Here is a 16,517-nt window from a genome sequence, read left to right on the forward strand (position 1 = left end):
GCATTCTATCTATGTGTTTTCTTTCTATTTATTATACAATTAACAAAATAAAAAAAGGCCTCTAACACTAGCTTGCTCTATTTTCCATTTTCATGTAAAGTTTTAGTTGTTGTGTTGTGTTTTTTGTCATTTTTATTCGTTTTTAAAATGTGTCTAGATGTTTTTTTTATTTTTTTTAAGTTTTAGTTATTTTAGTACATCAAGTTGCAATAACAACTATCTGAAATAAAAGAAGCGTTTTTTTTAGTTTATTTCCGTTAACGTGTATTTTATTTCAAGTAATGCTGAATGTTTTAATGTTTAGTTCTTTCATTTTTACTACAATAACCCCGCCTTGTGGAATAGAATAGAATAATGTCTCGTACTGCTTTGGGTCATAATGGCTTATGCTCCCACTGATTTACTGATCTATACTGCTCTCTAGTGGTCATTATATCAATATTTAATATACACGATATCGCAAACTCAAACTCAAATCCTTTCTGCTTGTTTCCTTCCAGACTTTAGTTTCTCGTTACACTTTAAAAAAAAATCATTTTAGACCCCTGCCTCTCGCCTCATAATGTAGCTACTGTTGCATGTTGAGGTAAGGCCTTTTGCTATATTAAGGTAAACTAAGGTGTTTCCGCCGTTTTGGAAAGTTCTTCGCGTTGACTATCCCAGTGAGCTTCTAACGACCTTTGACACACTTAAAAATACAGGCGCATGCAGCATAAAGAAGTAGACGAATAATATAAACTAGACATAATAGAAAGACCAATGCAAGTGCAAGGTGCTTTGTTTTAGTATTATTATTAGGCCTATTATTAATAATGTATTATGCATTATTAAAACAATATGTATTTATAGAATATTTTTTACAAGGTCTTGAGTAGCCTATTTCGTATTGATTGTAGTCTATAATATTACAGCTCAACACTGACACCTGTCCCTTCATATTTCTTGTCCGTTGCTGCCAGAGCTAGCGTGCGTGTATGTGCACAAAACTTTAATGACGATCTCTACTGTGACAAATAGCATCTTTATTGTGTCAGTGTCAGTCAAAAACAAGTGAAAGGTGTATTCTTTAACGTTATTCATTTAGATCCCAGTCATCACAAACGTGATTATTCGTAATTTAACGAATAACAATAATAACTAATAATTTACAACTAATAATCTATCTATCTATCTATCTATCTATCTATCTATCTATCTATCTAAATTATGTGATTATTCGTAATTTAAAGAATAACAATAACTAATAATTTACAACTAATAATCTATCTATCTATCTATCTATCTATCTATCTATCTAAATTATTGAATATTATTAATATAATAATAATTATTATTATTATTAGTATTATTATTAATATTAAAGCTGGTGTTTTGAATGGAATTCCCAAGCCCAGTGTGTAATTCCTGGAGTTATTACAAATAAAATGCATGTCTCTTATTTCACCAGGTCTTCCCATATAAAAGGGAATAAACTCATAGAACTCACTAGAGCATCATTCTCTCAAAATCCACTGTCATGGGACACATCATCCAATCTTTTCAGCTGCACTGCATACCATTGCACACATTCGCCTGTTTCAGGCGGTCTGTGGCGAGCCTTGACACATAGGACACATCAGCCAGCAGCGTCGTCCCGCTGTATGAGCTCCACTGTGCGCAGGAGATGCCTGCCAAGTGCCTTTCCAGTTATAGATGGAGAATTTCATCCAGCTCACAGACATGTGTATGAAGCCAATATCAGGAACTGCCTAATCTACCAGCAAAAGTAAGTCTGATTCATATGCTTTAAAGATCTCCACTTTTACATTGCAATATTTCCCTTATCATAAAATTCATCACATAAGTAATATCCACCCTGTATAATATTGTCTTGTTTCAACAGATACCTTGAGCACAAGGAAAAAGTAATGAAGGGGGGGTGGTGAAAATGTCATAGCACGTCAAACGCAGAGGAATCGAAAGGTCCTTGTACGAGACAGACTCCGCATGCTGCTGGATGATGAAGATTATTTAGAACTTTCTCCTTTTGCTGGACTTGGTCTGCCCTATGGAGACATCCCATCAGCAGGCTGTCTCACAGGTAATATACTACATAATACAGTGAAAAATATTATCATATATGAATTATGGTTAATAAAAAAATAAATGAATAAAAACAACATTTTGCTAGGCATTACAAAGGTCAAAATCTGAATTTCAGTCATGCTTCTTTGTGAGGATTTTAAATTTTGTCATTTAAATTAAGGTTGCAGTATTGTTACCAATCATTAAATAATAAATAAATATGGCATTTTTCTCCTTTTAGTGCACCAGCCTGAAACTATTAAAGTGTGTGAGGGTTGTTTATTTATTGCTTGGCTTTTATTATTAGACATAATATTAGTTAGACTTTATTTATTATTTGGATTCATTAGACTTAATATTATTAGACATAATTATTAGATATTAATTGATATTAAAATATTTGTGCATAGGAATTCCTCTTCCTTAGTAACAGTTCTATTTATTTTTCCATAGGAAGCGGTCAAATGAATGGACTTTGGTGCATGTTCATTGCTAATGATGCCACTGTGAAAGGAGGTACAACGTATCCCATCACAGTTAAAAAGCAAGCTCAGGGCGCAGGTTGTGGCCATGCAGAATCGCTTGCCCTCTGTTTACTTGGTGGACAGTGGTGGCGCATTTCTGCCTCTTCAGGTAACTTGCATCTGTTGCCATGGTGATCTCTGTTATCTCTTAATGGTGCATTAATGGCTGTGCAACTGCTGTATCAACAGTCAGAGATCTTTCCTGAAAGAAACCATGGAGGACGCACCTTTTACAATGAAGCAGTTATGTCAGCAATGAAGATTCCCCAGGTATTAAAAGATTAATGCAAAATATTCTTATTAAAAAACAAATATCCATTCCTGGTGAATTATTATTATTATTGTGTTATTCTTTTATTTGAGTGTAATGGTAAATGTCTGATCTGATGCGATGTAATGTCATTACCTCTAGGTGGCAGTAGTGTGTGGGTCATGCACAGCTGTTGGAGCTTATGTCCCCACTATGTCTGAGGAGGCGGTGATTGTCCACAGGATAGGAACAATATTTTTGGGAGGCCCACCGCTGGTGAAAGCTGCAACCGGAGAGGAGGTTTCTCCAGAGGACCTGGGAGGAGCCAGGCTGCACTCAGAGTATGCTGTTTCCTACTTTGGTTGCATTTTCTTATATCTTGTTCTCCAGAGCAGTGGTTTCCTGTATGTCCACAAGCATGTTATTAATAGATAAATAATGATGAACATGTGATGGTTAACAGACAGACCAAAACATCCTGCTTTGCTTCACTGATTGTCAGTCACGTTTTGGGTTTTGCATGGACAAACCTCAGTTATGTTTTCCTGTTTCTTTACTATGGTTACGTTGAAAGCTGATTTAATTTTCCCCATCAATCTTTAGTCATCAGATTGGAATCGTGGCAAATAATGGAGAGCTGACACATGAAGCTTCCCTGAAAGGCAGTCATATTGTTCAGCTGTGTGACCAGAGAGACATTCCCCTCATCTTCATGCAAAACACAGCACCAGAACCTGCACACACAATCTCACAAGCCAAGGTACATCGGAAGACATTTATATGCTGACTTTCCATCAGTTACAAAGATTCTGTAAAAAGGAAGTCAAATTACTTGTAATTTAATTTAAATATGCATGTGATACACAGAAAACTGTAGTAGTTTCCACTTTGGTACAAAGAAGTGTTTTTTTTAATGGAATGATATCTGGCCCTGCTCACACGGCATCTTGTTTTACTTTGTTACTTGCTCTCTTTCCTCTTTTTTTCACTTCATTCGTCTAAACCTCTTGTTCTCTTTCCCATCCTCCTTAGGCAGAGTCCAACACTCACAGACAGAATTTATAAATCTAAAAAACAAACAAAAAACTGAACAGTTAAAAATTTAAAATCTTTCTGAACACTTTTTTAGTGTGGAAGGGCTTTTGACCCTAATTTCCTGTTCCTGTGGCCCAATGCAAGAGTGTCGATTTTGGCCCCAGGCCACTCAGATGCATTTGTGCTTAAGACTGAAGAGGAAATCACACAGATTAATGAGATGTAAGAGCCAATGTAACAGGATGTCAAATGTATTATTGACAGATTAGTTTAAGGTCCATAACTGGCTGTTTTAAAGGTGTATTAAAAATGCATAAAATAAATACATAAATATAAATAAATTAAAATATATTACTTTTTTTTTTTTTAAATGTTGACCTTGTGAAGGTTGGAGGAAGAGAGTTCAGCATTCTTTTCCTCTGGCAGACTGTGGGATGATGGTGTTATTCGACCTCAAGACACCAGAAAGGTAAAAGAGCTAGCAATTTTTTATCCTTTTTTCTATGTGGTTCAATGATTAATCTTCTATTTGTACATTTGCTATACAAATATGAATGTTGGTTTAATTTTCCCTTTTAATTTTCTCTTAAAAATTAGGTAATTCATCATGATACCTAATACTTTACAAATTATAGACAAAAAAGCACAGAGCGCTAGACTTTTCACTGAAAGGCCATAATGAAAAGCAACTGTTGAGGGTTTTAATGGCATCATTAAAGTAAACCTAAGTGATATTAACTAGAATTAACTAGTGCTCTTAGTTAAAACCTCTTTATAATAACCTGGAATATTTCTTTCAAATAAATTCCACTTGTATTGATATTTTGTTATCTAATGCAATTGCATGAATATATTTTTAAGTGTGGTTTAACTGCCCAAATAGCTTTTTCATTATTATCTTAAAACATTCACTTTTTTTCACAATTTATGGACTTTCTTCAAAATATGGATTGCACTCTTGAAATAACAAAGCTTTATAAAACATATGCTTCTGTTCCCTTTTGTTAGGTTTTGAGCAAGTGTCTGAAAATCATTAAACAACAAGACTATCAATTGTCCAGAGAGAAAATGAGGACGCCTTTTCTCCGACTGTAACACTACCTCTGCAGAAACCTCAGTGAATTTTATAAACTCGTATAAGGTGTTTTATTAAAGTAATAAACGAACACATATCTTTATATTTTAATGACACTGTGGCTGTAATCAATAGCAGTGCCTTATCATTGTGATTTTCTCACTGATGTAACAAACAAATTTGTACATATGGAATTTTACTTGTCAATAAATCATTTTTCCTTTATGCTGAAGTAAAAAGTTTATTAAAAAAAAAAAGTATTTTCTATAGTACACGTTATCAAAAAGCTGTTGCATTACAAGCATATCAGGTCATATAACTGGCCCATTTAAATGAGCAACAATAACATTAAAGGATTTTACATGTATTATAAAAAATGTCAAATTGAAAAGTGAAAGTATTGTCTGTTTACTGAAATGCAACGTCATGATTCTGATCCTCTAAGGTTTGTACAGGCCATGAAGAGTGACAGGAATCATGACATCAACCTCTGCACGTGCTATTTCTGTCAGGTCAGTGGCATTGAGTATGAGGAGGAACGCTGGCCTCTGGGTGACTCCTGGTTTCACTACAATACTCAGAAGAACACCTAAGAAAAGCAGAAAGAAGACATTTATATCGAGAATAAACAGATCAGAAATATATATTTTGTTTAGTAAAAGATATGTAATACCATCATCTTCGTCTTTAGCATCAGGGCTTTGCACAAACAGTGGTTCGGATGGATAGGCATCTGGCTCCTGCCATATCCACGTTTCTTTGCTTTTCACATTCAACTTGCAAATCTAAAACCCCACAAAAAGAACACAAATCACAAACACGGAGCAAATGTTGAACATGAAGAATGTTTTCAGTATCACGTCACACCCACCCGGTCTGGAACAAAGTGGTTTAGCCCAAGTCCGTAAGCGAAGGTGTAATTTTTCCCACAGTATTTTTTGTAGTTAATCTGAGGAAACTCAAAAGCTGAAACACAAACAGAACCCCGAAGAAGAAAAACTTTTGATACATTAAATTTTAAGTACTGGATATCAATGCAATAGTAATTAAAAAAAAAAAAAAAATTATAAAAACTATAATAACTCTGTTGTATTTATGACAAATTCCAAATAAGGAAGGTGCTGAATATTTATCTTGATGCGGTCCAGAGAAAAGAACTTCAGGTTCAAGCCAAACGGTTCCATCACTGCACATGACAGCTGTGGCTGTGGTGTATGGAAGCGAAACTAAATTCTTTCCCTGCTCTTCCTGCAAAAACAACAAAGGAACGAACTAACAGACTGTTGAACAAAGGAATGAACTTTTGCATTGGAAAGACAGAGACAAAGCGATCAAGAAACAAACTGAATTCAATCTAATTGTTCCTGAGGTGAAATAGTATCATGATAACTCTTACCCTGTGGATGTCCAGTGGAAGCACGTATCTCCGCACCTCTGGCTGTGGAGCTCTTATGGCTGCTTTTTTGACTTCCTCCCAGTTTTGCCTCACGTTTGCCAAATATAGGTAATTATACACAAAATCATGCCTGTCAATCAAAGAAAGGGGGCCACAGATGATCACTATAGTCTAAATTTTCAGCCATTATCAAATTCATGTGCAGAGTGTTTTTTGTTTCAGTGATCTATTAGCTAAAGCTTCAATAAAAAAAAGTCTTACCCCTTCCAAGTGCACAGGTCAACCACAATAAAGCCTTGGTCCTCATAACAGTTAATGTGATGGAAAAGATTAAAAGCAGATGTTCTGAATTTGTGGTCTATGTTTTCTCCAGGATTCTTGGTTGCCAGATGAAACCATGTCTGGGAATGCAGCCAAATGAAGAGGATCAGTTAACGTACAAATTTTTTTTTAAAGCATATAATTAACCTTAGGAACATGATATAATGCCAGTAAGCTCTGACTTACACCCATTTTGTCATTGGACTCAAAGCAGTCCATATAATTTGTCCCTCTGATACTCCAGGAAGTCAGAAATTTCAGTAGATTGATCTTCACAGGAGTCTCAACAAACACAAAGTAGTTCTCTGTCATGCCAAAGCTGTGAAATATATATTATTATATTAATATTTATTTTAATTATGAAGAACAGATTGTTGTTATATTACATTATATTACTAACCTATGGATGTAGGATGGTTTGAATCTCTCACTGCTTGGAAACTGCACCAAAACCTTTGACTTCTCAATTGGATCAGATTTATCTGATGAAACAAATGATAATAGAAAGTTAAACACCTCCTCGGAATGCATTAATAAGATCCTTTTATGCAAACAAAGCAATATACCAACCTTCTTGTGGTGGAGGGATCTTGACAATGTTGTAGGCCAATGACATGTTCTTCCCAAAGCAGTTCCCAATGTTATATACAGTACCGTCTGGTTCAGTATGTGGATGTGCAGTCACACCGTTTACTGAGAGATAATTGCAGAGGTCCACCTATGGGAAAATAGAGATGTTAAAGGAATAGTTCATCCAAAAATGAGAATTTGCTCAAAACTGTGGCCATCCAAGATGCAGATAAGTTTGTTTCTTCATCGGAACAGATTTGGAGAAAATTTACATCTCATGCATTACATCCTTTGCCATCAGAATGAGAGTACAAATAGCTGATAAAAAGAAAATAATCTATAAGTAATCAACAGGACTATGTTATCTGATGGACTGGAGATTACTTATGGATTATTGTGATGTTTTTATCAGCTGTTTAGACTCTCATTTTGATGGCAGCCATTCACTGCAGAGGATCCACTGGCGAGCAACTGATGTAATGCAATGTAAAGCCTGAGGCTTTATGTTCATTTTTAGGTGAACTATTCCTTTAAAGGATTTATGTTATTGTTAATAGCCTCAAAATTGGGCAACAGTGCAAAAGCCTACCTTTTTTATTGTTTCTAGGGTATCAGGATCAACTTTGGTTATGTAGTTGGTTTCAGTGCAGGCATAGAAGTCCTCACCAATAGGGTAGATGTTGACAAGGCAGTTGTCCGTCACCTCAATGCCTTGAAAGTAAGTAAAAAACCTGATGTGAAAAAAAGGAAGTTCCAAAAATAAATGCACCATTAGGAGTAAATTTGTTTTCATGGCGTTATTATTCTACTCCCAAATGAAATTGAACAGAAAATACTCTCCAGACCTGGAAAAGATGTTTTTGCATGGATCTGGATATGCAGCGGTGCCAAACTCTGTGATCACAATCCTTTTCTCTGTCATGGCTCTCACATAAGCATCAGTTCTGATAAACCTAAAGTAAAAGGTGCCAGTAAATATGCATTAGATTTAGTCAAATCTAATTTCCAACACTAGTCCAACACTAGCCATTTCCATTCCAGGAAATTACTGCAAAACATTTAGGTCAAAACTCAGTTTGGGTTGCAGTTTATTTATATATTTGGGTATTCCTGCACGATAAACACATGAAAATACAGGGGTTTTACCTGCGGTAATAAGTGACATGTCCATCCTTCAGGTCAAACTTGTGCATGAGGGCCTGACCATCAAAAAGGTGGTAAAAAGGTTCATCTCCAATCTCAAAGAGCCCAGGGCCCATACGGAGCAGACTGCCAGTGAGCCAGACAGGGATATTGCCTGCAGAGAGAGAGAGAGAAGGTTCACTTTAACCAAACAAATTCTTCAGCCCCCAAATGTCTATAAAACAGCTCCCATATCAAAGGCTACAAGGCATTTACATCGGCCACAGCAGAAGATGCATACACTTTTCCCTTCAATGAAAGCATGGAGAAATTAAATGTGGAAAATTATCAAATTGAAAATGCTTGATTTATAAGATTATAGGCATACAACCTGAGACATGAGCAGGAATGGGCTCAGCTAACTCTTCACATGACTCAAAGATTTTTTTATAGCCACCGGCTGGGTGTTCAAGACTGAATGAAAACAGATGTCCACATTTTTAACATAATGAACTAAAATGAAAAAGAAAACAACTAAACTTATACTAACATACTCATTCGTGAGGCAACTAAACGTATACTAACATACTCATTCGTGAGGCATTTTGCACATTCTTCTAAATTATGCATTGCCCAAAGGGAATAAAAATATAAGCTTGAAAGAAACAAATGACTAAGGAAACATCACTTTTAAAAAGAAATATATTTAAAATTAACAATAAATGAAACACGTTTTCCCCTACCAAAAAACATTTGTACAATCTGAGCAGTTCGACTGAGACTGAAAAGTTCCATTACTCACCGGCTGACCATGTTGAAATGAGTTTGAGGTGAGATGATGCTTGTGTGTGTAAACCAGAACTGTTCTGTTCCCAGGAACAGCCACAGAGTCTTAGAACTCATCCTCCGGCTCTGAAACAAAAAGCCCTTTGTGTTCATACCAAGAACATTTCCACTCATTTTTACTTTCCTGAAAGACACTACAGAGCAAATGAAGAACACATTTGAACCTGTGGTGAACTGGCTCAATTTGCAGAAAGCTTTATGAATGTTTTTTTTTAAATTAAGAAATAAATGTAAATAAATAACATCCATAACAAGAGTCCACAATATAACAATACAAAAAGTTGCCAATTGCGCATAGTCTTAACAAAAGACATTGGAATGTGGCATGTGAAAAGGCAGTTCATTAATCACATTTTCTTTGTTTACTTCCCTGGATGACAAATGATTTTTTTTCAGGGTCAGAGTACCATATCATTCATAAACGGAGACTGGATGTGAATACTGATGAAGGTGCACACAGCAGCACTTCTCACAAGTCAGAGGCTACAATGGCATGCACATATGCATGAACGTTCATATATTTCAAATACTGACAATTCTTCCAGAATTAAAAAATAAAATAAAATAATAAAAAAAAAAAAAATCACATTTCACACAAACAAACAAAAAATGCTTATTTAAAAAAATGTTTATTGCATAGATCAGAAACAGTATAAGTATTTATGGTGATACAATAAAGTAATAAAAAACATAAAACGTAATGGATTTGGCTCACTTATGCTCATTAACGATACAGTAAAACCATAAATCAATCATTGTCCAAGTTTAGTCTTTCATTCTTAAAATACAAGCCACTGAATCAGCACAATGACTGAGTGCAAGATGATAAAACAAAGAACATAAGCAATGAATAGACAATAATGACTAGAAAGAAAATATGTACATCATAAGAAATGACAACGTTAGCACATTTGAGATGAAAAAACGTGCAAATTAACCCATACTAGCTTCGTAGCCAGGAAACTCCCACATTACACATAAAACCTATATATTTGTCTTTAATAGTGAAGACACCTGAAGATGACACACAAAAAGGTGATCACAGAAAAATAAGGGACTAAAAACTGAAACATAAACAATGTTACAAGACTAAATAAAATCTTCATTTTGTTTCAAGACGACTATGTAAACAGCATGTTAAGCCTATTTGCATAATATTTGCTGAGGGTCCTCTGATTTTTTTGCAGTTACTATGACACTGAATATCTAAAAGCTCCCAATAACTTACAGTAAATCACACACCTTAAATAAATAACATTAAAATAGACATCTGTATTGAAACAAATAAAAGTCACTTCACTAGAGAGAAATACCACAAGAAACAAGAAAAAAAAAAAACACTTCAACAAAAGGTACAGTTCAGATTATACTGATGCGTTCCAATGTCAGCCCTTTTACTGCAACAGATCAACTAAAGGTCTTTAAACTCAACCAGGCTCCCAAAATATCATTCACACATGAGCATTTTAAGAGGTATTCAGTTTCGAATACTGAAGGTTTTGGCTTTCTTGATGCTTAACAGCATTGGCGGTTTTATCTTTGGTTTATCTGCAAAAACCTGAGCTTCACTCTCTGTTGTGGGAAAACGTCTCGAGTAGATGTCAGGATGTTTCTTCTGAAACTGAGAGAAGAACAAAAAAAAAAAGTCGATTTGCTGTTAGGACGTCATAAAATTAACAAACAAACAATGAATCAACACTAAATTTCAATTTGTGTTTAATATTTACTGCTAGAAAATAAAGTAATAAAAATGTTTAAGGCCTTATTTTGTATCCCTTCCGTGGAAACAGCAGGATGTTTATGAGATATGAGAAGTTCAGTAAATAAATACCAGTTTTAGCTTCTTTTTCTTCTCTTTCACAGACATGCTCTTGTCCTTTATGAGACTCTCCAGTAGGGCAGCAAGAGCAGTCTGGGACACAGAGAGTTTCTGCTCTTCAAACTCCTGAGTGCTGATCTGCCTGCAGAATGAGTATGTCGGCATGGCAACACCGGAGCCTCGGAATGTGGTCTGAGATCCAGAACGCATGCAAATGAATGGTGAATAAACAAAATATAATGCATGAATAAATGAATAAACAGAGGCATCTCTTCTCATGATTAATTTGGTTTAAATACAGTTTAACATGTTCTATGTTTAATTCCTCCAATACAATGGCCCTGAAGACATCTATTGTAAATCCATTACAATACAAACAAAAATATCTTTGGTTTTACAAACTGAGGGATGAGACAGAATTGCTGACAACAGATGCTTTTGTTTTAACTCAAGTTCTGTCAATTCCTTCATCCTCAGGTTGCATTAAATTTAAATTATTTAAAATATACACTGCCGTTCAAAAGTTTGGGGTCAGATTTTTTTTGTGTAAATAAAGTAACACTTTTATTAACCAAGGATGCATTAATTTGATCAAACGTGACCGTAAAAAGATTTATAATGTTACAAAAGATTCCTATTTCTAATAAATGCTGTTCTTTTTTAACTTTCTATTCATCAAAGAATCATGGAAAAAAATAGATCAAGATTTTCATAAAGATATTAGGCAAGACCAACTGTTTTTAACATTGATAATAATAAGACATATTAGACTGATTTCTGAAGGATCATGTGACACTGAAGACTGGAGTAATAGCTGCTGAAAATTCAGCTTTGCCATTCCAGGAATAAATTACACTTAAAATATATTAAAACAGAGAACAGTTATTTTAAACTATAATAATAATTTCACAATATTATCCTTTTAACTGTATTTTTGATTAAACAAATGCAGCCTTGATGAGCGGATGAGCTTTATCGAAATTTAGTTAATTATAGTTCTATATATTTAGCATTTTAAACAACACTGCTAATATATTGTTAATATTAAAATAAATATAAATTTAAATAAACGTTTTTCTAAGAAATATAGTGTGAGTTTAATTTCCATGTGGTTTGTCAGGACTCACCAGTGATTTGAGATAACTGATGTGATCTTCCACAGCATTACGCAGGTACACAGGCACCTCCAGGACCTCCTGATGGTGATCCATGAGAAACGATAACAGCCTTGTAGCCAAGAGCTCGTCCAGATCATCCACCTCCTCACAGCTCAACACACACCTAGAGAACGTCTGCACCAACTGCACACACATAAACGCAAATGTATATGCAATGTGTACGAAAGAACGGGAAAACACTATATTCACTTTAATGTGAATGAGATGATTAAAAAAAACTGGACTCTTCCTGACCACTGTCCTTGTTCCAATGACATCATGCAGCCTCGGCATGTCCACGTTCTGGCTCATGCGCGAGATCATTCGCAGAAGTAGCTGTAGTTTGCGGCGGCTGGCTGGTGGCAGGAGTAACGTGCAGAGCTGCAGGGCCTCGACGGCCACCCGCTCCAGTGACGGCTGCAATAAACCTGGAACGTGATGTGACCCACATGTAACCGAAATAAACCACAGCACAGGACTAGAAGTTAAATACAAACAAGATGAATACACATAAAACTTAAACATCATGTAATCAGTACTGATGATCAAATCACACACATTAACTGCTTTCAGCAACACACAGTTTACATGTAATGAAATATCTTGCTACGCTTGGAATGCCTAAGAGAATTCAAATTACAATAACTAGTGATAATACACAGCTGTGGTCAACATTTTACATACACTTTGCAGTATCATTTTTTCTTCTGAAGCATCAATGACTGTTTGAACCTTTTGTAATAGTTGCGTATCCCTCAGTTGTCCTCAGTGTGAAAAGATGAATCTCAAAATCATAGTCATTGTTGGAAAGGGTTGAAATATGCAAAAGTTGCTGGAAAATTTGTGGGACCCGAAGGATTTCCCAAGACTCATGAACAACTATCACAAAACAAAACATAAAAAGCTGTGGATCATCCAGGAAGCAACACTGTATTAATAACCAAGCACATGTAAACTTTTGAACAGGGTCATTTTTATAAATGTAACTATTATTTTCTCTTGTGGGCTATATGTAAACATCTTTTATGTGAAATATCTTATTCAGGTCAGTACTAAATAAAAAATAACATGCATTTTGTATGATCCCTCTTATTTTGGTAAAATAATTAACATTTTGAAGATACTGCAAAGTGTATGTAGAATTTTGACCACAACTGTATATACTGTATATATCTCTATATATATATATATATATATCTATATATATATATCTATATATACTACCGTTCAAAAGTTTGGGATCAGTAAGACTTGAAATGTTTTTTAAAGAAGTCTCTTATGCTCATCAACTTTTGACCAGTAGAGAGAGAGAGAGAGAGAGAGAGAGTGTGTGTGTGTGTATATATATATAGATGTTCTACATGTAAAATTGAAATCCAATTTAATCGATTAAATAACAGACACATGAATATTATGTTTTATGCCATTTAAAGTTAGTTTAGAACTATACATCTATTCATATGATTTGCATTCTATTTCTTTATTTTATTTTTTTGTAACAAACACACACTACACCCTAGCCTAACCTGTTTTTTTAACCAAAAATTTTGCCAAATAAATAAATATATAACATAAAAAAAGTATTATTAGTAGCCAAAGTGTGCCATAGAATTAGTTAGCATTAAAGTGATAGTTCACCCCAAAATTAAAAATCTGTTATATCGTTCCATACCTCTAAGGAGATATTTAGCAAGAAAATAAGTGCAGCTTTTTTCCCTCCTAAGTATCTCTTTTGTGTTCCAAGCAAGAAAGTAAGATATACAGGTTTGGAAAAACACGAGAGTGAGTACATTTTTGGGTGAACTATCACTTTAAGAATTATAATTCATGTTAGTCTGGCAGGCACAAACAAACACATGCTCAAGCACAAACAGAGAAGAACATCCTCATGGTTCATGTGTGTTTTTCACATGCTCTTACTTTGCTCAGGGTGACGTGCTAATGGGGCCGAAGGGGGCCGAGTGGGTGCAGGTTTGCTCAGGTCCAGAGAGCTCTGACAGCGTCTGCTAAAGCTCGGACCTGCCCTAATGTCCATGCAACTTCCATGCAAACTGAGCAAACCAGGATCTCGAAGGCCAATGCTGGATGTGGAATCTGGTCTCATGGTAATTTCAGCCACAGGAGCGTGGATGCTAAAGCTGCTAGCAGACATTTCTCTATTCTCCTTTATGTCAAACAAGTTACCGATGCTCCTAGGCCGGGCCCTGGAGGGTCTCTGGTTGGTTCGGCGAAGATCGGAAGGGAGTTGGGTGCTTGTGTTGTTGCTGGAAGTTTGAACACAAGAGTTAATGGACACCAAGGAACCTTGTAGCTCAAATTTGAAGTTTGGGTCTACTGGAGAATCTGTTTGAGAGGATGATTTATCACTGCTGCAGGACTGTAGGCTTTCAGATGATCTGAGAAGTCTGTTCTTTGAAAGGTTATCAACAATTCCCTCCAAAGAGCAACTTCTTGACCGAAGCCTGCCATATGGGACTTCTGTTTTGTGAGCCAGAGGAATTTCTAGATAGCTACCACCCAGCCGGTCTCCATCGCTGGCCCTTCTACCTCTAAAAACGGGCTGCTGTGCTCTATGGGTTTCTAACTTAGTCTCTGTTTTTAAACTGAAAACTTCCCTCATGGGCGAATCGGCTTCATCGAAGGCCTCTTTTCTTATTAAGCTCAGCAGGAGGCATTCGGTCGATTTGAACAGGTTGGCAGCGTTCACATTTGGGGTTTTGGCTGGCTGTGGGCAGTTGGGTTCCTCCTGGTTTTTACGCTTTCCACGTTGAGTTTTAGGAGCCGTGATGTAGCCACACATAACTAGCAAAGGACCAGACAACAGAACATAAACAACAAACAGGCAGGCAAAGACATTCAAGTTAGCAGACAAGAGTTAGTTTTAAACATCATCTGACTCCACAAAAGCACTGCAGTCAGTAGAAACGGCGTCTTGTGACTCTAGTTTGTTCCAACAATATTTTGTATATTAAGACCCACAGATGATTTAGGTAATCCTTTAGGAGGCATTTCCCAGAAAGAATGAAGTGTGTGAGTGTTAAAACAAACCAGGCCTGAAACTCAAATGACACATCAACCCATTTATCTACATTTCAGAGTTTTTAAAGAGTGCTTATGTAAATAAATCATGTATCAAACCATACTTATGTAAACTGTAAAATGGGTACACTACCATTCAAAAATTTGGGGTCATTAAGTTTTTTTTTTTGCTCAAAAAACTTTCTTATTATCAATGTTAAAATTATTATTATTATAATATTTTATTCATTAGATGAATAAAAAAGTAGAAATTCTTAATAGTCACTTTTGATCAATTTAATTCAATACATCCTGGCTGAATATAATTATTAATTTCAAAACAACAACAACAAAAAACAATATACTGACTCCAAATTTTTTGAACTGTAGTGTAGTGTATATGTATTTTAATATTACAATTATAATATTTTCAAATTTAATGAGACTTGAGGACGAAATATGTGTCTTTAGTGGGGAAAATAATCAAACACATGCTTCATACATACCCAGGATGTTGACAAAGAGATCATAATACTGATAAGTAAGCAGTGGCTGAGAAAGACCGTAGAAATAGTCTGAGACCGTTTTAAACACATCTCGCTCAAAGCCTGGGTAAGATGGCTGGTTTGAGTCATACTTTGGCCCTTGATGAATTAGAAAAAAGTATTATTATAAAATCAATTAGTTACCTATTTGTATAGTTTCATATTTACACAAAAGACAATATGAATGTGATCTGGGTAGTAAAATTTCAGCTGTATTATTTAATTCCACATGTAATGCAACTTACAGTTTGCAAGACATTTCATGGCAGACAAAACCCAATGCGGCAAATCATCTACGGAGGGGGACAAATCAAGAGAAAATAATCAGAATATGAATATATGATGTTTGTCTTTTTTTTTTTAGACCGAAATGGCACATATCTAGCCTACCTAGATATCCTACCTAGCTTATCTTCCAAAGAAACGACTCCATGTTTATTGACTTTGGTCATATTATACACAATGAACTGAGGATTGACTTGGGCTGGGTCCAAAACATCTTCAAGAGCCCCTGATCCCACCAACTTCTGCAAACTGAGCATTCAAAAGATGATTAATGTTTTTAATTAATGTTATACACCCTCTAATAAGAACAGTTAGACATGTAAAACACTGCAAAGACGACAATATAGCATAGTCATTTTGGACTCATGTAAATCATACATATATCACAAAAGTATTATTTAAAATACCATGGCATGTCATGTAAATGACAAACATATAGAACCAAGTAGGGCTGTGCAATATATCGAAATATCGCAAATGTACATATCGC

The 16,517-nt window shown here is 35.4% G+C and overlaps 3 protein-coding genes across 4 annotated transcripts in view; 1 reads left to right on the plus strand and 2 right to left on the minus strand.

Moving 5' to 3' along the window:
- Positions 1-379: 379 nt before the first annotated feature.
- Positions 380-4,976, plus strand: LOC107700393 (methylcrotonoyl-CoA carboxylase beta chain, mitochondrial-like). Its single transcript, XM_016502029.1, is given in 13 exon segments — positions 380-423; positions 569-586; positions 1,448-1,765; positions 1,883-1,913; positions 1,915-2,080; positions 2,518-2,612; positions 2,614-2,697; positions 2,778-2,858; positions 3,001-3,179; positions 3,442-3,598; positions 3,968-4,095; positions 4,261-4,342; positions 4,882-4,976. Coding segments are annotated over 13 exon segments (1,470 nt in total). The 3' UTR covers positions 4,969-4,976.
- A 224-nt stretch (positions 4,977-5,200) lies between these two features.
- On the minus strand, positions 5,201-9,198 carry LOC107700531 (retinal Mueller cells isomerohydrolase-like). Of its 2 annotated transcripts, none has more exons than XM_016502232.1 (14): positions 9,160-9,198; positions 8,749-8,831; positions 8,382-8,532; positions 8,081-8,188; positions 7,825-7,966; positions 7,236-7,383; positions 7,066-7,147; positions 6,852-6,984; positions 6,606-6,745; positions 6,381-6,474; positions 6,082-6,196; positions 5,820-5,914; positions 5,622-5,733; positions 5,201-5,537 (listed from the first exon to the last, which is right to left on the minus strand). In XM_016502232.1, exons 1-14 carry the CDS (start codon positions 9,168-9,170, stop codon positions 5,389-5,391), a joined length of 1,563 nt encoding a protein of 520 aa, XP_016357718.1. In that variant the 5' UTR covers positions 9,171-9,198; the 3' UTR covers positions 5,201-5,388. The 2 variants fall into 2 exon arrangements, with proteins under 2 accessions (XP_016357718.1, XP_016357709.1); XM_016502223.1 differs by having other exon boundaries at positions 6,345-6,474.
- A 646-nt stretch (positions 9,199-9,844) lies between these two features.
- Positions 9,845-16,517, minus strand: part of LOC107699654 (DEP domain-containing protein 1A-like) — a 10,483-nt gene continuing 3,810 nt past the window's right edge. The window contains exons 5-12 of the mRNA XM_016500978.1: positions 16,146-16,276; positions 15,988-16,035; positions 15,704-15,841; positions 14,100-14,981; positions 12,435-12,607; positions 12,150-12,323; positions 11,035-11,214; positions 9,845-10,824 (exon numbers count right to left, since the gene is read on the minus strand). Coding sequence (XP_016356464.1) covers positions 10,681-10,824; positions 11,035-11,214; positions 12,150-12,323; positions 12,435-12,607; positions 14,100-14,981; positions 15,704-15,841; positions 15,988-16,035; positions 16,146-16,276 — 1,870 coding nt within the window. The 3' untranslated portion in view covers positions 9,845-10,680. The remainder of the gene's footprint in view (positions 10,825-11,034; positions 11,215-12,149; positions 12,324-12,434; positions 12,608-14,099; positions 14,982-15,703; positions 15,842-15,987; positions 16,036-16,145; positions 16,277-16,517) is intronic.

Source organism: Sinocyclocheilus anshuiensis, unplaced genomic scaffold (genome assembly GCF_001515605.1).
Source record: "Sinocyclocheilus anshuiensis isolate Anshui unplaced genomic scaffold, SAMN03320099.WGS_v1.1 scaffold477, whole genome shotgun sequence".
Lineage (NCBI taxonomy): Eukaryota > Metazoa > Chordata > Actinopteri > Cypriniformes > Cyprinidae > Sinocyclocheilus > Sinocyclocheilus anshuiensis.